General features: G+C 54.5%; 1 protein-coding gene across 1 annotated transcript in view; it reads right to left on the bottom strand.

Moving 5' to 3' along the window:
- PEPD (peptidase D) overlaps positions 1-21,884 on the bottom strand; it is an 81,567-nt gene that overhangs the window by 50,480 nt on the left and 9,203 nt on the right. The window contains exons 4-9 of the mRNA XM_068161681.1: positions 15,203-15,266; positions 15,036-15,083; positions 14,641-14,702; positions 11,634-11,678; positions 10,215-10,290; positions 8,860-8,906 (exon numbers count right to left, since the gene is read on the bottom strand). Of these exons, the coding sequence (XP_068017782.1) occupies positions 8,860-8,906; positions 10,215-10,290; positions 11,634-11,678; positions 14,641-14,702; positions 15,036-15,083; positions 15,203-15,266 (342 nt within the window). The remainder of the gene's footprint in view (positions 1-8,859; positions 8,907-10,214; positions 10,291-11,633; positions 11,679-14,640; positions 14,703-15,035; positions 15,084-15,202; positions 15,267-21,884) is intronic.

Below are 21,884 nucleotides of genomic sequence, written 5' to 3'. Positions count from 1 at the left end.
GTCTTTCACCTCCAGTCTCAGCTTCACACGAGCCAACCACCCAGCTGCCTCCACCAAGCAGCATGCTGACAGTCACAGACTGCTTTTCCAGCCTCAAATTCCAGCCCAGTATGCCTGAGTTCTCTGAACTGTGGTGACTGACTTGAGTCAAAAGCACTGCAGCAATCTGACATATTCTGCAAGGCAGCACATCCACCTCACCACTCAGCTCCTCCACAAAGACCTACTGGAGATGGAAGGGGAGATCAGAGCAGGAATCTGATGCACAAGAGCTGAAGTGACACCACACATGCAGCCCCTGTCAAGCTCCTCCAGTGACACCATCCCCACATCACCTGCAGCTGGGATGAAACTGAATATTCTTCCAAGCAGCAGCACGATGTGAGCCACCCCTCAGCCTGGCTCTGCAAAGGAACTGGACACCAGCTGGGACCCCTGCACCACCCATCCCCAGCACACACTCCTGGAGCTCCAGACAGGTGAGCAGGCAGTGACAACTAATTGTACAGCCCTGCCCTCCCCCTTGCAGCTCTGGGGGTTACTTCATTGCTTTACAGATGGATTGCAAAGCCATGCTGCAGGTCCAGAAGAAGCCACTCCTCATCACCTAGTCAGCATTGCCTGGGCTCCTCTGGGAAGCTGCTTCTCTGCCCGCTGGTCTCAAGGCCGGCAGCAGTGTCTACAAGTGCACTACCTGAGAGGTGCTTGCTCCCAGGCACCTTTCCAGCACAGCTGTAAACTGCCACCTCCTCCCAGTTCTGAAGGGAACCACCAGGGTGAATGCTGCATGGACTCAAAGTACTCTTCAGGTTGATAGGAAAAGAGAGCAATCCATGTAAACCCAGCTAGGAGCAACTCAGAGACTAGGGAGTGCAGGCTGCTGCTGCAGGCCGAGGTGTCCAGCTCTGACTACAACTATCCACAGAAAGCAAAGCTAGACCCACACCTAACACAACCTTCCCCTGAGACCAGCATCCTCAAAGGCATCCCTCTCAGCATCTCACAACTGCCTGCACCTTGCAGAAGCTTCTGAACCCATGCTGCAAGTTCTGTCCATCTCATCACATTTATCCCAGCTCATGAGCAAACTGCACCCAAACTGGAGATGGCACAGGAGAAAACCGAGGGGGAGGGGGCAGGAAACTGCCGGCTTTGGAGCTGCTGCTGTGAGTAACAGGCAGCAGTGGTTTTTCTCTCTCCTAGAACAATGCAGGTACTTTGACTGCCAAGCCTTGGCCAAACAGCAGCATCCAGGGGTGCAAACACACACACCACACCCCTTCAGAAGGCAGCAGATTCCCCTGGGGGCAGGCATCAGCTGCTGCTAGCCACTGCTCTGGGCAGGCTGATGGCTCCTGCTCAGCACAACATTTCTCTCCTGCATACTGAGTATCAGATGCTAAGCCATGTTCCTAAGCAACCCCACGCTCACTCCACAGCCTCCCCCTCTGCCACCAGCAGACAAGAGGCTTTAATCACCAGGTCAGACTGCACCCAACATGCAGGAATCCATCAGGAAGGGCTTGGGCACAGCAGCATCGCATTGAGCAGCATCAGGAGCTGCAGCCCCTGTCTTGCCCTCACCAAGACACACAGAGCTTAGCTGGAGACAGCACTGCTGCCCCTGAGGTGTCTGTAAACAGGGGGTTTAAACCCCTGGCTGGCAGGGGAGCTGAGCATGCTCTTGCCAGCAGCTGTGGAAGCATGCTTTCAGAGGTACTGAGGGGTAAACTTTTTTCTGACATTGATAACATTCAGTGCTGGGAAAAAAACCCTCTGCACAGAATAATTGCTCCCACAGGGACCAGGCCATGGGTCACAGGTTTTTTGCACTTGACAGCAACAGAGCCCTGCAATGAGATTTTCTCTACAGCCCAGACTTGAGCCTGCAGCACAACCACAGTGTTTGCCCTCCCCCTAGCAGCTGAACTAAAGCACCACTGCCACGCTGTAATTATTCCACACATGTCCCAAAGACCCACGGGGAGATTTGATTATGCAGAAGAATAAATAGGGTAAAAATAAATGGGGTTTAATTTTAGCCAATTTTTACACTCCTTATGAATTTCCATTTTTCTTATGCAAGTTTAAGTCCATGGGAGGGAGGATTTGCCTTGGAGAGATCATTAAACTTTCATCTGCAGTTATGCTACTTAGCAAACACAGAGCCACCCACACAGCACACAACAGCCCAGTGCCATGGAATGCCAGCACCCACCCTTCCTCAGGGGATGCCAGCACCAGCACCCACCCTTCCTAAGCTCCCCTGCAGTGGCAAGCTGAGGGCCTGCACTTCGACCTCCTGGCCACAGCACAGAGCAAGCAGAAGCACCAGAGCAGCTCAGGCTGGAAGGAAGCTGGGGTCACAAGACAGAGCCTGATTTGCCCCTGATGCTTTCTGGAATACTTAAGCTGCTCCTTGAGAATCATGCAGTGGTCTGTCAGATGGGGCATGCACACCCTCCCCGCTGAGGGGCAGCACAGGTTCCAGCACTCAGGGTGTGCTGATGAGGTCTGAGCCAGGCAGCTGGGCTGGGCAGGGCAGGCAGGGTGAGGAAGCAGGACTCCACCTAACTCAGCAAGATGCAGACACGTTTTGGGCCTCAAGTCTACCAGCGAAACCTTCTCCAGCTCCTGGAACCTTTCCAACACTCCCTTTGTGAGGCAGGGACCCAAAAGTGGCTGCTGAGGTGCTCTCTAGGCAGCTCACAGGGTCTGCATGGCCAGAGGCTCCTCTGCAGAGAAGCCACAGCCTGTTCAGGGTCTGGCAGATCCACCCAAGCAGCTACACCCAGCTGTACCATCACCTGCTAACCAGAGCCAGGAGGATGCCACAGCAAGGCTCATCTGGAAATGAAGACCAGGACTGCAGTGCTGAGCTGCCGGCAGATGTGACAGCTCCCAGGGGCATGGTACCGAGGGAGAGGCCATGGCACCTCAACACTAAGGGATTAACTTGTGGAGTCTTCACACTTCACATCCCTCCCTGGCTCTTTGAAGCAGGCAGGTTTCAGGAGATGACTTGGAAGACACAGAGACAGCTGTCAGCAAAGCTCTTCATACCCCTCCCTTCCCATGACTGCCTCAAGGCTCAGTTTGATCTGCTCTGGAGGAGCTGTAGACAGCAAAACCCAAGTAACCAGAAAGGATGTTGGGTTTTGAGGAGCTCTCAATAGGGGCAAATCCCTTTCAGCAGAAACAGCACCTCTGCTGCCCCGCATCGTCCCGAGCGCCACTGCCGCTCCAGTCCCCATCGCTCCTGGCTGCCAGCTCAGCTCCTTCTGCTCTGCTCCGTGACCCCCCCCGGGCTACTGCTCTGTGACCCCCCCGGGCTCACACACTGCTCCGTGACCCCCCCCTGGGCTCACCCACTGCTCCGTGACCCCCCCCGGGCTCACCCACTGCTCCGTGACCCCCCCCGGGCTCACCCATGCAGTCTTCATTGCTGCTGGGACAGCAGAGGTGCAGCAGAGCGATCCCAGCCCTGGTCACAACAGCAGAGCCCTGCAGAGCTCTGCCCGGAGGGATGGTGCCGGCAAACAGCAACCATGCAGGCAAAGGACCATCAGCAGGGCTGCTGGGAACGCTGTGCCATGAGCTGGAAGGTGGCACTGTTTCAGCCAGGGAGCAGCCTGGCACGCTGCTGAGCGTTCCTGGAGCACTGCTCTCTTGCTGGACAACCCCAAATCCTAAGCCAAAGAGCAGTGAGGGCCCAGGCACAACCCAGCGCCGCTCCCAGCCTGCGCCCTGGCTGCCGCGGGCATCCTCCCGCACCACACACACGCAAGGGGCCTGCAAAGGCTCTGCCCCAGCTGAGAGTCCAGTGCAGGGAACTGGATCATGAGCCATGCTTTCCAGGATGATTTGCCAGGGCAGCCAGTGACTTTCCCAGGAGCATGGGAAGCACAACACAAAGCAGGAGCTGGCAAGCAGCAGCATTCCACTCGGAGGGAACGCCCAAAGGGGAGCAAAATCACTCTGGCTGCTTTATCTTTCCTGGTGACATAGCATGGATGGTTTATGCTCAGCTTGCTCTACCAGAGCAAAGGAGAGAGAGATAAAGGAGAGATGAGAGCCATAATCCAGGAGAGCACTCCCAGACTTGCAGGGTGAAATTTGACCTTGCAGACATGACAGCAGCTCGCCTCAGAGCTGGAGCTCTGCCTGCAACCAGGGGCAGCACTTAGCAAGAACTTGCAGCAGCCTGGGCTGGAGGACAGGCAAGGTGCAAAAACAGCCTGCAAGCACTGAGAAGGGAAAACCTCTGCAGCTGCCTCCTTGCCATTTTATTCCTGAAGTTAGGGTTACAGCAGAGTGGAGTTAAGTGTGGTAGGAACTACTACAGACCCCCCACAACTCCCTGCGTGCCTGTGCAGACCTCAAGGATCCACTGCACACTGGGGAGCAGCCTGCACAACTGGGCAACAAGCTCTTGACCTGGCTGCCACAGGCTCTGAATAAACTCCAAGTTCCCCCCCTAAAGCCCTACCTGCAGAACCAGTGTCACCCAGGAACCTCTCCAGCTGGCTGGATCATATGGAGCACACATGGCCCTTCATCACAGCCCCTCATGGCCCTTCATCACTGGTAGCAGCCTGAGCACCAAAGCATTCACAGTCACAAGAAAGAAAGGCAAGCTAAGCTTACAGAAAGCAAGCAGACAGGTGGGGAAGAAGTGGCTTCCCCCAGCAAGCCAATAATGAGCCCAGCAGTGCCCCAGAGCTGCAGGATCAGGCATCACCTGACAGCCATGGTCAGATGCTTCTTGCTTTGCTGCTTTTACCCATGGAAACAACATGCAGGGTAGGGCTGCCCACTCCTGACAGCACAGGTCACAGTCCCAGCCCTTCACACCAGCTAACTGCTCCTTTGTCTTAACAGAGCCCACTCTGCAGGATCAGGATCCAAGGGCTTGGATCCCAGGTGCTGGAATCACAGCTCCCTGCAGCTCTGCAGAGGGATCAGAGACTGCCACCACAGAGAGACAGAACAGCTTGAGCAGGGAAGGGCCTTAACCATCACCCAGCTCCAGGCCCTGCACGGGCAGGCGGATCTTGGGCACGGCACTGAGCAGCTAGGCCTGGCTTAGTGCTGCCCTGCACCAGCCAGGCAACAAGGAGCACCTGACCGTTCCAGCAGCCCAGGCCTGTGCACTCTCTCCTGTCACAAGCCCTTCAGTGCTGCTAGGGACAGGATAAACCCCAGCAGAGTGGGCAATGCCTGCAGCAGCTGCATGGCTCTTCTGTTGCTACAGGAAACACTTGCAAGTCATTCCCCAGGCAAATCAGCAGCCCCAAGAAGCCATCTGTAGCTCTCTTCCACCCAAGAGGAACAAACCAGAGAGTGCACAGAAGGCTCAAGATCATTTGGTAGGTGTGAAGCAGGTGAAGGGGCAGCACTCCAGCCGTGGATGAACACTGACCTACAGAAGGTATCTCCTCCTGCAGCAGAGCACAGAGCAGCGGGTGGCCGGGCACAGAGCTGCCCCCCCAGTGCTGTCCTTCACACACTCACTCAACCCAGCTCAAGTCACAGATTCTTTCTCACCCTCCTCGTGCTGAAGGCTTCTTTTACCATTTTGCTGTGTTTTAGCTATACATCCACTACAGGGCAGCTTCCTAATTAAGAGCCTTTAATTAAAGAAGATTAATTAAATATGAGCTAAGCACAAATGCTAAACAAACTACTTGAGAGAAGCCCAGGCTCTGACCCACCAACTGCCTCTGCAATCGCACACGCTGTGAATTGCTGCTGGTGGATAATTGCCTGGGCTGGCTCCCTCAGTCAGCCCATCACATAAACTTAAATAACACCACACCAAGAAAAGGAGTCAGGGCTGATTAGACTGGCACTTAAATGAGTTAGTTTTTGATGTATCTCAGTGGTAACACACCACTGCTGCAAAATCCTTCAGCAGCACACCTCAGCCATGAGGGACGCTGCCACTGTGCTCCTGAAGCTAGCTTACAACACTCACATTAGAACATCCTCCCTCACTGAGGGACTGCTCCAGCATTTACCTCACTTCCTTCAAATGACTCCTCAGAGAGTACCCCACTCCCAGACACAGAGCTGGCTTTCTGTGCTGTTTATACACTGACAGGAGCACGGAACTGTGGAGGTTGGAAGAGACCTCTGAGACCAGCCAGGCCAGGCAACAGGCTCCTGCTGCAGGATACAGAAGGAAAATGACTCCTCCTGTGCAGGGAGGCTGCTTGTCTGAATGAACAAAGGCAATGCTGAGGACCTGAAGGGAGGTTGTAGCCAGGTGGGGGTTGGTCTCTTCTCCCAGGCAACCAGCACCAGAACAAGGGGACACAGTCTCAAGCTGTGCCAGGGGAGGTTTAGGCTGGAGGAGAGGAGAAAGTTCTTCCCAGAAAGAGTAATTGGCCACTGGAATGTGCTGCCCGGGGGGGGTGGAGTCACTGTCCCTGGAGGTGCTTAAAAAGAGCCTGGTGCCATGGTTTAGTTGATCAGATGGTGCTGGGTGATAGGCTGGACTCAATGATCTCAAAGGTCTTTTCCAACCTGGTTAATTCTATTCTATTGGAACACTGTAATTGCTTTGGGGACCTCTGGCATTATCCTTCCTAGCAGACAGGGTCAGAGCAGCTTTGTACCCCTCGCTCTGCTCCACAGTGCCAAAGCAGGAAGCCAAGCAGAGCGAGAGTGGGGGTCACTGGCCACAGTGCAGGAGATCTCTGCATTCATTTCAAGAATTCATCATTTCACAGAGGGAAGCACAGAGGCACCTGGAGAAGAGGGCTACACAATTCAGGAGGCTTTCACAAAGGGAGTGGAAACCATAGAAACACCAGAGAAGGAAAAAGATTCCTCTCTACAATACAAGTGTGAATGCTCCTGAGAAAGCTGTACAGAGCAGGAAGTTTGGCTCTGCAGCCTCACATCTCAGGTGCCCCAGAGCTGCAGAATGCAAGCTGCCCACCCTCTCCACACACAAAACCCACCCACCACCAAGAAACACCAAACACCTCCCCCCACAAACACCAAACCCCACCAAACCCAAACAAAAATCCCAACCACACAAAACCCCAACCTCCACACACAAACCGCCCAGCAATGAAACAAACCTACCTCAACATCAGCCAGACAACCCCCCCCAAACATCAGAAAATCCCACAACAGCCCCTCCAAAAAGAACCCCAACAGAAAATCAAAGCCAAAAACCCAGGCCCAGAGCCAGAGCAACCCTCCTGCACTATCTGAATGCCAGCTTGGGCTGCCAGCTCTTCCCAGGTCTCTGCACCTTCCCTCTTCAGCCCACACTGACGTTTCTCTCCACGCACAGGAGGTATTTCCTAGGCTGTTTCCTAACTTCACTTATCAACATTCTGACTCCACATTTTGTGCCAGGCAGGTGTGGAAATGACAGCCTTACATTTTTAGGACACTCTTCCCCTAAGCAATAAGGGAAAGACAGCAGAGCTGGGCTGGCTCCCACCAGCTACAGAACCTGAAGTTCTCATCACAGCCTGCCTGCAGACGCTGGAGGTAGGCTGCCAAGCCCTCCTTCATTAGTGCAATAACCTCCAGCTCTCTCCAGCAGCCTCATCTAGCAAGACATATGGGAGAGCAGAAGGCAACTTTAAATAGGTTTCATAGACAGCTTTCCAATTTATTTACTTTCTTAATTGAAAGACACAAATGACTCTGCAAAGGGCTGAGGTGTGTGGAGGAATCTGGGCAGAGAAGAGTGAACCCTGCAGTGCACCTCACAGGGCGCCAGCAGACTCTGCGTGCATTTGCTGTGGGACACAAACCAGCCTGCCAGGGCCACAGCAGAGGAGGGCATCTGAGGACAAACCCTGCTCCGTGGGCAGTGAGGAAATGAACACAAACACAAGAGTCCTTCCCAAATCCCTGGGGCAGGGATGCAATGGATTCCTCTCCCCCTGTTACCTGGTGGGAAATGCAGCCAGAGTCTGAAGCACAACCCATAGCCACCAGCCTACAGGGTTTGGGGAACAGTTAACTGCTGAATTGTAACAGCAGTTTGCCATGCTGCATTATGTGGGGGCCTGAGCTGCTTTGAAGCCCTGGCAGCAGCTGATGAGGCCACGTTCCTTCTCCCTTCCTGGGCACTGGATCAGCCTGCCTCCACAGGCTGACTGCCCAGAAGCACCAGTAACTGGGATGGGGCTGCCCTTGGCTAGTTCTGCATCATGCAAACACTTGGGAAACACAGGATGTGAGCTGAAAGGAAATGGACCTGGTGATCAAACCATGCTTTGCAAGGCAGGCTGCTGCTGATCCAACAGAAACATCAGTGTAAAAGAGGAGGCAATACTCTGCTTGTACCCAGACGCATCGCTTAGGTGCGGCACCAGACATGTGTATGGGGCTCCTGGGGACTCTGTCACAACTGCAGTAAGATCCCTCACATCTGTGAGACGAGCTCCTTGTGCAGGCTAAGCACAGGCAAAGCCAGCTTGGAACTGCTGGACAAATGTAACTGAGTGCAGCCTTTACAAGGCTCTTAAACACTCATACTTGCAGGCTTCCAAGCACAGCAAGTGTGAGGGCAATGCTTACCCATAAACATCATTATACTGGATGGCTCCAAACAATAACAGCAGCTACTTCCCACAGCTTCTGCACAGCACTACACCCCCAGGAAGAGAATTATGCTACACTAAAGCATCACTGAGAAGTCATCAACTATCATCAAAGGCACGTCTGGAACTCGTGAAGCACTGCCTCAAATAATGAACTAATGCTCAGAGCAGCCTGCAGACAGCAACCAGCCCCCAGCCTCAGCTGAAGCAGTGCCTCAGCTACTGCTGCCACCCCTGCTACAGCCTCTCTGCTTTTTATGGCAATTAGTGAAGGAGCTCTTACCTCTCCAGCTCATATTCTTTCATGCCTGCTTTTACTGCCTTCATTACCTGCAAGACACATATTAACAGGGGATGTTCAGAGCAGGAGGGCATCTCACATTTATACACCTAGGACCTAGGACTGAGCACCTCCAGAGGAACCTGCCCTGCAAAAGTATCACCTGCACTTCATTTACATCAGCAGACCCATTTTAAAGCTACATTAGAGATCAGACTGGTCTTCATCTCCAGACATGCCTGCAGTCTGCAGCCATAAAGCAAGTGCAGCTGCCAGCTGCTGCGCCCCAGCGAAGTGCAGCTCATCACACCATCACCGTTTGCCTCTGAAAGCTCTGCTGAACTTGGCAGCCAGGCCTTTTGTTTTACTCCTGTGAAACAGCAGCAAAACAGAACTGTGACCTGGCACACACTACAGAGGGAGACTCACTTTGATACTCTGCAGGCTGCACCAACAGGAAGCTACTGGAGCTGACACTGTTCCACAGCACAGAAGGCTGATTTGGTTGGGTTTTATCTGCTGAGAACATGCACCAGTTTGATTTCTTTGCCTGTTTCTGTGTTGTAACAGCTCTGGACAGCTGCTCTGCAGAAGGAATTCTCAGATCTGCTAAGATTATTCAAGGATGATGAGGGACCAAGGAGAATGACTGAAAATCCCCAGACTTTGCAGCTCTACAATCTTCACTTCAAAACACTTCTTACACTTCCCAGCTTAGAAATCTGAGGGGCAGAAGCAAAGACAACAGCTGAGTCAGTAACCTTAGAAGCTGCCTCTGGCTGCTGCTCAGCACTCCTGACTGCATGGCTCCATGGAGCACAGGACTGCCACGTGAGCTGATTCTGTCATCAGGGCTAGGGCCAGGCCGAGCAGCCGTGCCGAGGGCCTGGGTTTGTCTTTGCCACGCTGCTGTGTCAAAGAGCAGCACCATGAAGCACCTCTGAGGAGCAGCCTAAGGAATCCCTGCACTGCCCTCACTCACACAAGAGCCTGCCAGTGAAACCTCTCAGAGCTGCACCTGCTGCCAGGGCAGCACAATCACCCTGCCCCCCTCTTTCTCCATCACTGTGCAGGCATTTGTCAGACAGGGGAGGCAGGCTCCCAGCAGGTCACCTTCTGCTGGGGCTGCAGCTCTCAGCCCCGAGCACGCTTCACTTCTCACACATCACAGAGGCAGCAGTGAGTTCAAGGGCAATGCAGGGTACATTACTGGGCTGCAATAGGAGGGATATTATCCTCTCATTTCTATCCAGCCTCTCCATTATTTTATTAGTGAGCAATCCAGGGTTGCTGGAACACTTTCTGAGTAGCACTGCTGCCCCAGGAACAGGAATGGCGACCGGTGAAGGACCTCTTACCTCTTTATGAGCCTCGCTGGAGATTTTATTGGTGTAGCGCAGGACTTCCAGCTCCATGTCTGTCTTAATCACACGACTGGAAGGAAAGAACAGACCCAGGTTAGGCTGCAGCTTCACAGCTTAAGAATACAAAGTCACAATCCTGAAATGATGTGCATCACCTCTGCTAACGTGAGCTCAAGCACCCCTCCAGAGCAAGGAGCTGCTACAATACTCCCGGCAGGCAGGTTCTGTTGGCACTGGCTCACCCAAGGCAGGGGGCTCACCAGCAGCTCCAGCATCAGCCTGCAGGACCTTAATGCTCCTAAAGGAGTGGCCCAGCCAACCTTTTGTCACCTCATTCAGCAACAAATTGGGAATAAAAGCAATGCACTTCTGCTTGTGCTGTGGCTCCCACACTGCTTCAAACACATCTCTACAAGTGCACTCCATTCACTTCCCAAGCACAGCCTGAAGCTAGTTTACATAATGAAATCCCCAGAGCTGCAGAATTTCTGCTCAGCACAACCTCAGCTCCCACCTATCTGCAACACCTCAAAAGGGGGCACTTGAAGAAATGCTGTTTCTGCTTGGTATGAAAACAACCCAAACAGGAGACTGAGAACCCCAGCTGCAGTGCTCACAGATGTCCACTCCCTTCATGTGCTTCTAGAGGAGAAAATGAAACCAAACCAATCCCCAAACACCCAACCCTCGTCTTCAGGGCTCAGGAGATGCTGAGCTGTGCCTGCTTCTGAGCCTGGATACAGGCTTTGCTCTGAACTCCCCTCGAGAAGTCACCATGCGACTCTCACCTGCCTGCACTGCCTCCTACCAGGCATTCCAAACCACAGCAGCTGCCTGGTGACCCCAGCAGGGGGGCAGAGACAGCTCCATGCCTTCTGTTACCAACCACTGCACTGCCCACTGCTGTACCTAGCCACTGCCCCACTTTCTGATCCCGTCTGCTCCAGGTAGGCTACAGCAGAATTCCCCTGGAATTACAGGGGAAAGTTCCATCAATAATAATTGAACCAAACAAACAAATCCTAGAGAAGTAAGAACAAAGAGCAGGACCTCTCCAGAGGGCTTTCATCTACCTCCAGTTTTGTTGCTGGAATCTGAATTCCCTTCAGTGCTTTCCCTATCACACAGATTCCCTCTGACACAGAGGGGACTTAGCTGCCAGCACAACCTACAGAAGTGTACACCCAAGCACCATGCTTCAGAAGTGCTCCACCAGTTCCTCTCTCTGCAGCGCTGCTCCTCAGCCCTGCTTGTACTTTTGTCCATGATTTCCACTCCACAACATGAAACAGCTTAAAATTCAAACTCCTGTAGTCAAGGAGAAGGCTTCTGCTGAGGGCAGCCCTCTGAGGTGGTGGCACAGAGTATTTGCACATCCCACAGCCCTCCAAGAGAAACATTCATGCAGCTCACCATTCTGCAATCTCAGGATGGAGGATTTTGTTGTTCACATTAAACCTACAAAAGGAAAACAAATGCAAATATTAAAGCCCAGGCAGACCCACAGCAGCAGAGGCCACAGATTTATTTACTGGGGTTGAACTCTGTCTTCTCTGAGGAGGGGAAGCTTGTGAAAGCAGGCCTCGTGTGGGCATGGATCAGAATGCACTCCCCACCCTCACTGTGCACCCCCCGCCTCTGCAAAGGCAGCAGACCAAAGCAGGCTGCAGAAGGCAGAGGCAGGGCATGCTCAGGCCCTGCTTACTGACCTGCTTTTAACCAAGATCAAATGCTCAGCTACCCATTCACTGCTCTCAGTGCTGCCTGACCTCAGGGGTCCCTGCCAAATTGTTCTGTGGTTTTACCTTTGCTTCTCCAACAGCCTCTAATGAAAGCAGACAGAGGGCAGTGGTGATTTCCCCCTTGCTGGATACCCTCCCAGGCCTGTGTGACATGTGACAAACCAGCTTGCTCAGAGCACAGGGAGAACACCATCTCCTCTGTCCCACCTGCAGAGGAGGCAGAGCAGCAGCTCTCACCTTGGCCCCCAGCACTTCACCATTTCTCTGTTGACTTTCTACATTAGCAGTTCCTGGAACTGTTCTGAGGCTCTCCAAACAGTCACTGCAGTGCCCAACAGAGTGAGAAGCTGAGTAATGAAGTGGAACCCAAATGGATTGCCAAGCATTGTTCAAGGGGGGTTGCTTACAGTTTAAAGGAGTGTTCTGCAACAAAGACATTTTTGTCTGACTCAGGACTGTTGGCTCCTCGTGTAGGGCATTTAAGAGAATGTAAATGCCCCAAGGCTCCCAACAGACCTTCAGAAGAGTGCTGCAAGACAACAATTCATTTCCCCACATTTCTGAAGGAAAAACTGATTTATTCCAGGTTATTAACCATTCTTTGTACCTCAGAGGGGATCAACAGAAGCACAAATCCAATTAAAAAATGATTACAATCATTTAGCAGTAACTTCTAACAGTTCCAGGGCCTTCCTGCACCCTCAGGCAGCAGGAAACACCCCACTGCATTGCCCTCTTTCAGAAACAGGTGCTCGTGAACTTAACACATCCTGACAAGGGGAAGGTTACCAGCCTGCTGCTCCTGCTCCCAGCTTCTCACAGCACCCAGCAAGGACAAGCTGCAGGGGGCTCAGCATCAGGACTCTTAATCAGACACCACTGCAAAGGCAGCAGGGTACCAAGAGCTACAAGTCACAGCACACTGCAGTCTCTGCAGGGGGCTACAAGAAAGCTGGGGAGGGACTTTTGAGGGTGTCAGGGAGGGATAGGACTGGGGGGGATGGAGCAGAACTAGAAGTGGGGAGATTGAGATGGGATGTGAGGGTGGTGAGAGCCTGGCACAGGCTGCCCAGGGAGGTGGTGGAAGCCTCCTGCCTGGAGGTGTTTGCAGCCAGGCTGGAGGTGGCTGTGAGCAACCTGCTGTGGTGTGAGGTGTCCCTGCCCATGGCAGGGGGTTGGAGCTGGCTGAGCCTTGAGGGCCCTTCCAGCCCTGACAGTTCTGTGATTCTATGTTGGTGACCTGCAAACAGGAAAGCTTTCTCGAAGCAGAGGGGAAGGGCACCTCGGCAACTGAATCACCACCACCCAACAGCTCTCCCCTGTGGGCACCAACACAGCCATCACTTCCCAATGAAGAGCCATTAACTGTGGAAGCAACAAGAAACTGGAACTGTGGGCTTGAGAAGGAAGTGGTGGAGAGCAGCAAAGTGGTTTAGGCTGACTCTGCAGCTGCCTCATCAGCTGTCTCACAGCCCAGAGAGCAATGTGCAAACAAGCTACAAGCTGCTGGGAGGAAGAGGATGGAAGCCCCAGATCACCATCTGGTGACCCCCACAGTGCCCAAGGAGCGTGTCTGCAGGAGATCTGCATGTGTAAGGAGTTGCATGGGCTGCTGTGAGTACTCACACTGCTCAGAACAGTGATGATGATGATGCCTGAGGTGCAAGCAGCCATGCTCTGAGCTGTACTGCTTGGGCACACTCAGCTGCAGCCATGCCAAAGGTGTGCAGCACCGACACAGAGATGCTGCTTCCCCACAGCTCACTGGGCTGGGCCAGCTGTCTTGCCCTGTTCAGTAACAAGGTCCCAGACCTCAGCTGCCATGACACAGAGGAAAGATGGAACCAGTGTGCTCTGTCTGCAGCCAGCCCTGTGCATCACCATGCTCAGTGCAGAGCTCACATGCTGGCAGCAGGGATGGATGGAGAAAACCAGAGCTGGGTGAGTGGCAGTCAAAGATCACAAAGAAAGGCACCTCCTGAGCACCCCAGCAGGAGTGTTCCTTGCAGCTGGGGGGAGGGAGCAGGGGGGGAATCTTTTTTGCTACACACTTGAGCTAAAATGGAAAATGATCTCATTCTAGGAGAGCAGAACAGGCAGCTGTATTCAATTCAAAATTGAGGCCAGCAGCCCCACATCCCAGAGCAGGCTGTGATGTGTTTCATTTGCTGCATGCAGGCAGGGATCAGCACCCCATGAGCACCAAACATCATCAAAAGACAACATCAAGGGGCACACCTCAGCAGAAAAGTGACCTCAGAGATTCTGCCCCAGCTCTGCAGGAGACTCTGCATGCCAGAATGCCTGGCACCTGCCTGAGCACTGCACAGGGAAGTCAGGAAGAGACAGAAACTGCTCTTAAAGATTCTTCTTCTGAAATCTGAACCCCAGCTGCTCCACGAGTGGAAATGCAGGCAAGGAGGTGGCTCTGCTCTGGGGGAGACACTCGAAGCAAGCAGAGAGGCACTGGATCACCTCAGATGCAAAAGACACTTCCAAAATCTGCCCTCTGTATTCCAGGTCCCCAGAAAGATGTCAGACATCTCCCAACAGCCATCAGTGCACTTGATCTGCCAGCCAGCATCTTGTCAGCAGGAAAAAGCATCGCTCCGGCTGACATCCGAGCAGCTCAACAGAACCACGCAACAACTGGGGTACACAAGGGGCTTGGCACTTACTGGCTGATGCCCTCAAAGGAAGCTTCTTTGGAGACACTGCCACTGTCAGTGTTGACACCACGCTGCAAGGGAAGAGATCCAAGCACAATGACTCTGGGCCAGAGAGCAGCACTTCAACGAGCAGCAGCAGGCAGAACCTGCCACAGCCAGCACCTGCCACAGCCAGCCTGCAAGGGACCTTACACGGAGCTGTACTTCAATCCCTCCAAACAAGCCCCAGGCTGGCAGGGAGAATGCAGACTGTGAGGCCAGAGGTCATGGTGGGACCAGAAGAACAGGGGACCTGGCCTCCAGGCAGCAGAGATGTGAGGGACAGGAAGGCCAGGGCAGGACAATGCTGCCCAAGCTGATCTCCTCCCTGAAGACAATGAGGCCTCTGCAGGGCAGTGACTCACCAAGGTGAGCAGCACGGCAGGCTTCTTCGAAGTCAGGACACTGCAGATCTACAAAGACAGATTGGAGCCATTACCTTTCTTGTTTCCTTCCTCCTAAAGGTGCTGACAGCAACTCCATGCCCAGCTGCTGTGTGCAGAGCCCCTCTCACAGGAGGCAGGCAGCTCACCTCGGTCACGTAGTGCACCTCGTCCACGGCGTACTTCTTCCTGAAGAACTCGGGGGGGTGAATCCTTTGGGAAACAACAGCAAACACTTGGGGTTAGCTGTGCTGCTCTGACAAGGCCACAGACAAAGCAGTGATGCCCTCTGCCATCCCAGCAATGCAACCAGACATGAGGTTCTGATAATCTCTGAGCACAGGGGCTGCACAGGAGCTGGGCACTCCATGTGTTTGACTCCAGTCCCTGCCTGATGCTGGCAGGGTCTCCTCCTCAGCTGAAGGGTTTCCTTTCCCACTCACTCTACACAGAACAGTCCTGTTAAAGGGTTCTGCCATGCCCTCTGTATGCAGCTTGCCAATTTAGGGGGTGCTGGCAGATGTGGAAACAGCAGAGGGACAGTTTGCCCTGGGCTACGTTCAAAGGATGAACAGAGCTTTCACTCTCTACCCTGGGAGCCCCTCTGATGTGAACACAGGAGCCTGGGGGCTGTGCTGCCACTGCTCCCCAGGACACCAGAGACCCACCCACTCCTCCAGCCCAACAAGGTGGGCAACTTCACATGTCCAAAGCTAAATCCCTTCTGATGTCTTCACCCCATACCTCTCCTAAATGCAAGCAGAAGGTGAAAGCCCTGCCTGCAGCCAGCTGGGGCAGACACTGGTGTGGATCAGTGCCCTGGAGTTACCACCAACCCCCCACCAGTGGTTTACCACTGCTCATTCCATCACTCCATGGCAGCACCAGTTCCTCATCAGACTGTGGTCTCTGACTGTAGTCTCTACACTCCCAAGCAGAAACAAGTACGAGCAGTGCAATGCTGAAAACACCACCTCAAGAGGAACAGACCTGCCTGGCTTACACCCTGCCAGGAGAGACAAAGCATCTGAACACCTGCAGTTTGGAGGGCTCCAGGCATTTGCTTCCTGAGAGGCAGCAGGAGAGCAAGAGGTGTGCCCAGGACCAGACCTCAGCTGATTAAGCATTAGACTGCAAGAGCCAAAGAGCAGCTGGGGAAAGACTAAAGGAGGCTGGACGCTGCAGAAGGTTTCTGGCAGTGAGGAACAGCAAAAGTGGTGGGACAAAGAGCTCAGCATCTTCAGGAGGTGGTCCATGAGGCAGGTGTGGAGCTGCCTGCAGCAGCAGGTGGCTGGAGCTCTGACTCAAGTTGTTTGTTCCATCCTGTGCTCGTTCCTCATTCCATATCCCTCTGTGTTCCAAAGAGCACTGGGCTGAGACGCGACACCGAGACGCCAGCGTTTCTGCTGCTCCAAGGCAGCAACTCAGAGCTCTGAAGCACTGCTTCAGCCGTGACAGCACAGCTCTGGCACACACCAGCAGCTCCTCCTGGCTGCACTTCTGCAGTGCTCCTTTCCTGGCCTCTCCCCATCGCTGCTGAGACTTCAAAGCCGTTAGCATTTCTCTCCCCAGCTTCACTCGTACCAGCACAAACCATCACTGCTGTCTCCTCCCTTCCTACCCCATGTCTGGGGGTCCCCTTCTGCTCACTTCAGCACAGAACATCTCCTACAGCACCTCCCTTGCCCCTCCTTCATGCCTCACACTGGAGTTCTTCAACCTTCCAGAAACATCACCAAAAGACGAAGCCCTTTCAATTTTCCTTCTCCTTTGCAGTTCCAACCAATTCATCTGGTATCAGCAGAGTCCCAGCTGCAAACCCAGCTCCTTCATGGCCCCTGGTCAGGTACGGAGATGTGTGCAGGCTGGAGCAGTACCTGCACAGCCCCAGGCACAACGAGCTGCATTGCCTGACTCAAACAACTGGCTCCTGTAAATATTGCTTCCAGTGTGCCCACAAACGTGCCGGGCTCTGCCGCCGGGCACTGCCGCCGGGCTCTGATGCCGGGCACTGCCGCCAGGCTCTGATGCCGGGCACTGCCGCCGGGCACTGCCGCCGGGCTCTGATGCCGGGCACTGCCGCCGGGCACTGCCGCCGGGCACTGCCGCCGGGCTCTGATGCCGGGCACTGCCGCCAGGCTCTGATGCCGGGCACTGCCGCCAGGCTCTGATGCCGGGCTCTGATGCCGGGCTCTGCCGCCGGGCTCTGATGCCGGGCTCTGACGCCGGGCACTGCCGCCGGGCACTGCCGCCGGGCTCTGCCGCCGGGCTCTGATGCCGGGCACTGCCGCCGGGCACTGCCGCCGGGCTCTGATGCCGGGCACTGCCGCCGGGCACTGCCGCCGGGCACTGCCGCCGGGCTCTGATGCCGGGCACTGCCGCCAGGCTCTGATGCCGGGCACTGCCGCCAGGCTCTGATGCCGGGCTCTGATGCCGGGCTCTGCCGCCGGGCTCTGATGCCGGGCTCTGACGCCGGGCACTGCCGCCAGGCTCTGCCGCCGGGCACTGCCGCCGGGCTCTGCCGCCGGGCTCTGATGCCGGGCACTGCCGCCGGGCACTGCCGCCGGGCTCTGATGCCGGGCACTGCCGCCAGGCTCTGATGCCGGGCTCTGATGCCGGGCTCTGCCGCCGGGCTCTGATGCCGGGCACTGCCGCCGGGCTCTGATGCCGGGCTCTGCCGCCAGGCTCTGCCGCCGGGCTCTGCCGCCGGGCACTGCCGCCGGGCTCTGATGCCGGGCACTGCCGCCGGGCTCTGATGCCGGGCTCTGATGCCGGGCTCTGCCGCCGGGCTCTGCCGCCGGGCACTGCCGCCGGGCTCTGATGCCGGGCTCTGATGCCGGGCTCTGCCGCCGGGCTCTGATGCCGGGCTCTGATGCCGGGCACTGCCGCCGGGCTCTGCCGCCGGGCACTGCCGCCGGGCTCTGCCCACTTCACTTGATGCAGCTCAAGCAGGAGCAGCCCCCATTGTCCAGGAAGAAAGCTTCTGTCTCTTCACAGGCTGCTTTGGGGCTGGGCTTAGTTGCCCCCCCGTAACTGTGTGGTCTGCAGCACGCTGCTGCCAGTGCAATTCCTGCTTATGGCTAACATTAATCCGTCATTGATTCAGTTCCAGCTGTAATCCCCCCGACATCCCTTCCTGTGTACACTGGCACTGAGTGCAGCTCATCAGCCTTCCAAGGCTGAGAAACTGGGTTTCTATTTTGAGAGAAAGAAACCAGCAGCTCCTCACAGCCCTCCCCCCCTTCTCTCAGTTACTAAACCAGCCATTTTCCAGGTACCTTGGACTCCAGCACACCTCCTGCCTCATTTCCCAGACGGGCACCTCCTTGCTGAGCTCCTTCTTGCTACCTTGCTCAAGGCAGCAAGGCTCTGAGTAGGAAGTGGAGTGCCAGACCTCTCATCTCCCCTCTGAAGCACTCAGATCTGCCTCACTTTTTTCCTTCAGCCACTTAGCACTCTGACTAGTCGGTAAAATAGACTCACCTCCACTTCCCACGAGCTCCCATCCCACAGCAGCCATGAGGTTTCAGTGCTGAAGCCACCTCTCCCCTGGGAAGGATTCTGAAAGACCTCCCTATTGCAGGGCCATGCAGGTGGAAGTGCATTACAGCAGAAACATCCTGTGCTCTCACACACAGAGCAGCAGCAAAGGCAAAACCAAAGCACAGGGAGAAGGAGCAGAGCTGGTGGGGCAGAGCTGATCCTCACTGAGACCCTTCCCTATTCTCCAGAGCCTTCGACGTCTCCACAGCTCAGCAGTGAAGATCATCACACACCAACACCATGGTGACTGCAAAACCAGCTCCAGTGCAGGGCTCCTCAGCAGACACAGGGCTGAGTTCATTTTCACCCAGGCCAAACTCCAGCACTGCCACAGGAAGTGCACCTCCCACAGAACGCTCCCTGGCACCAGGGAACTCAGAGCTACACCAAGTCCTGGTCATGCCAAGCCCCTCTGACACCTCCCAGAGCTGAGGAGCACTCCTCTCTACAGACAGCTCTCAGGCAGGCAGAGTAAGCTGATTGGTTGCAATGTTTAGATCTGGCTTTGTGTTTTCTAGCACTGCTATGGGCTGCCAGCTGCAAAATCCTGATTAATCACTGCAGAGACTGCAGGCAAACAGCCCCACAGCAAGCCACCAACGAATCAGAAGGACCACCCCAGGGAAGATGGGATCCCAGGTGCCACAGAATTGTGTCTCTCCTTACCCCACCTTTTGTGAGCAGATGTGAAGAGCTGCAGGACTTCTCAGATTAGCAAACCCCCCCAGAGAACAAAGCACTTCAGCCCTAGGGCTCACTGTCCTGTCCCTATGGCAAAGACGAGGTTGAGTCCCTCAGCCTTCTCTCCCCCTTGGCCACTCTGTTCCCCCTGCACCCAACAAAGGCCAGAGGTTCTCCCCAGTCCTCCTCTGGTCACCAGTGTATCTGCAGCAGCATTTCCTGTTCTCTGCAGCAGCTGAAGCCAGACTCAGCTCCAGCTGGGCACTGGTGCTGCTCATTTGCTCCCTGCACAGCCTCAGGACAATCAGTAAGATGGGCAGCTCTGAGGGCCTGTCTCTGAACACACCCCAAAAACGCACTTGGAAGCTTTTGTACAGCTGGGCAAAACCCAAACCTCCATTTCTGGGGGCAGTATTTCATTGGCCATGTTGTGCCTCCACTTTAAACTCAGTATCAGCTTGGTCTGCTTGTCTCAAAGCATGCCAAAGCTGTTGCTCATTACACTGCACAAGAATTCCTAGCAGCAAACCTTCAGAGGCTTGGACAAATTTGACATCACTGTTAGGAATTCCATCAGGCAACATTTCTTTGTGTTCTAAAGGACTCCAGAGCAATAGCCTCGTAATACCAACAGCAGAAAAAAGAGTTCTGTTTGTCAGAACTGCATTCAGAAGAGAGGTACAAATGAGATGGATCTAAATCACAAATGCCAGCAGAAGCTGTGAGCAGAATCTCTAACAGCTGATAGCTGCTCCTAAAGAAAGGCAGCTAAGGCCCCAGCTCATAGCTCTGCAGCCTAATTGCTGCCACACATCCATCTGTGTGTGTGCCATTTGCATCCAAATGCTCTCCCAGTCCTCAATACATGGAACAACTTTTTTCCTACTGCTTGCTTTGTATTTTTCAGTGCTTCTGGGACAGATTCTCAGTGCTCAGCCCTTGCAGAGGCTCAGCCCCACAATGACATTCAGCTTTTCCACTTTCACTCAGCATTTCAGCTGGAGTTCCTCATCCAGGATCACTGATCCCACTGCATAGCCTGCAGTGTGACACTGCTCAACTGCTCCTCCTGGAGAGAGAAATCCTTTCCCTGGCATGGTCATTACAAACCATTTGCTGAGCACTGGGGCTGGCTTTAGCCACACACTGCCTGGCTTACACCCCAGCTGTCCTCACTCCCACCAGGGGAAACACAGGAACCAGGAGTAAAGTGGATAGGCAGAGCTCTCAGCAACAGCCCCACAGTCCACAGCTCCCTGCCCAGACCCTGCTGGAACGAGCAGAAGCTATCTTTGACTGCTGAGATCCAGCAGTGCCCTCCCTCCTCGTTACAGCATCACCGAGGCAGCAGGTGGCAGGGCATTAACCAAGCAAGAGGGTGTCAAGCACTCCAGGAGCAACACCACAGGAGGCTTCACAAGTCACCAGCAGACCTCCCTGGCTTTGCCCAAACCCTGCAGTCACCTCTCTATCCAAAAGGAACTTCACCCTCTCAAACAAGCCTTCAAGGCACCAAGCTAGGTCTAAAGCAAAGCAGCACCAATGGGCTCCTGGCTCATCAGCAGCCCCCAGCAAAAGTCTGCTGCCCCCTGCCCACATTTCCCTGGATTCCTGGTGTGCCCTTTGCAGGCAGAAACACTGTACACACAAACTCACCTGTGTGATGCTGGGCACAGGGTGCTGAGTGCCTGGCACTGGGCCTCCCAGTGCTACACACAGCCTATGCAGGAGCAGAGTAACTATGAGCCACACACAGGCCACTGGACTTCCAAGATCAGAAATGATTGAGGAGGCTCTCTCAGACTCACAGAGTCCAAACAGTTTGGGTTGGAAGGGACCCTGAAGATCATCCAGTTCCAACCCCCTGCCATGGGCAGGGGCAACACCCACCAGCCCAGGCTGCTTAAGGCCCAACCTGGCCCTGGGCAGCCTGTGCCAGGCTCTCCCCACCCTCCCTGTAAAGAATCCCTCCCTAATCTCCAGTCTCAATCTCCCCCTCATGGCTCTTCCCAGTAAAAGCCAAGTGCTGAAGCAGCCATTTCATCAGCTTCAAATCCCCACCTCACTGCTCCTGCTCAGCTATTCCCAGCACAGCTGCTCCCAAAAGATGAAAAGTTCTTCATGCTTTCTATAAATTCTACCTTGAGAGGCTGTGCCTCAATCAGACATTTCAGAGAGACCCAGAGCTACCCAAAACCCCCAAGGCACAGAGAGCTTGCAGCTGGTAACCTTTGCTTTATTTCTCTCTGCAAGCACTGCTTTTCCCTGGAGAGGAGATCTTTGTAACAGCACAGAACAAAACTGTGACAAAGGAAATGTTTAGACACTGAAATCTCTGAAAGACTTCCTGTAGCACAGGGCTGCAGACAAACACTCATCACAGAGCTCTCACTGCCCCCAGAAGAGCACAGAAAGAGCTGCAGTGGTTAAGAGGGTAAGCACAGCTGCTAGGGCACTACATAATAAGTGTCCCACTCAAACCCTGCTCTCAATTCCTGATCTCAGCTGAAAAAGCTACCTACAGAGTGTGCCAGCAGCAGATGCTCTGCTGTGACTTTGGGAGTGTTGATGTCCCACAGATCAAAGCACTACAGCAGGCTCTGCAGC

Source organism: Melanerpes formicivorus, unplaced genomic scaffold, assembly GCF_026170545.1.
Source record: "Melanerpes formicivorus ecotype bairdi unplaced genomic scaffold, bMelFor1.0.p_v2 SCAF_59, whole genome shotgun sequence".
NCBI classification, from domain to species: Eukaryota; Metazoa; Chordata; class Aves; order Piciformes; family Picidae; genus Melanerpes; species Melanerpes formicivorus.
Note: the sequence above shows the minus strand (reverse complement) of the source record. Positions and strands in the feature narration are given on the sequence as shown.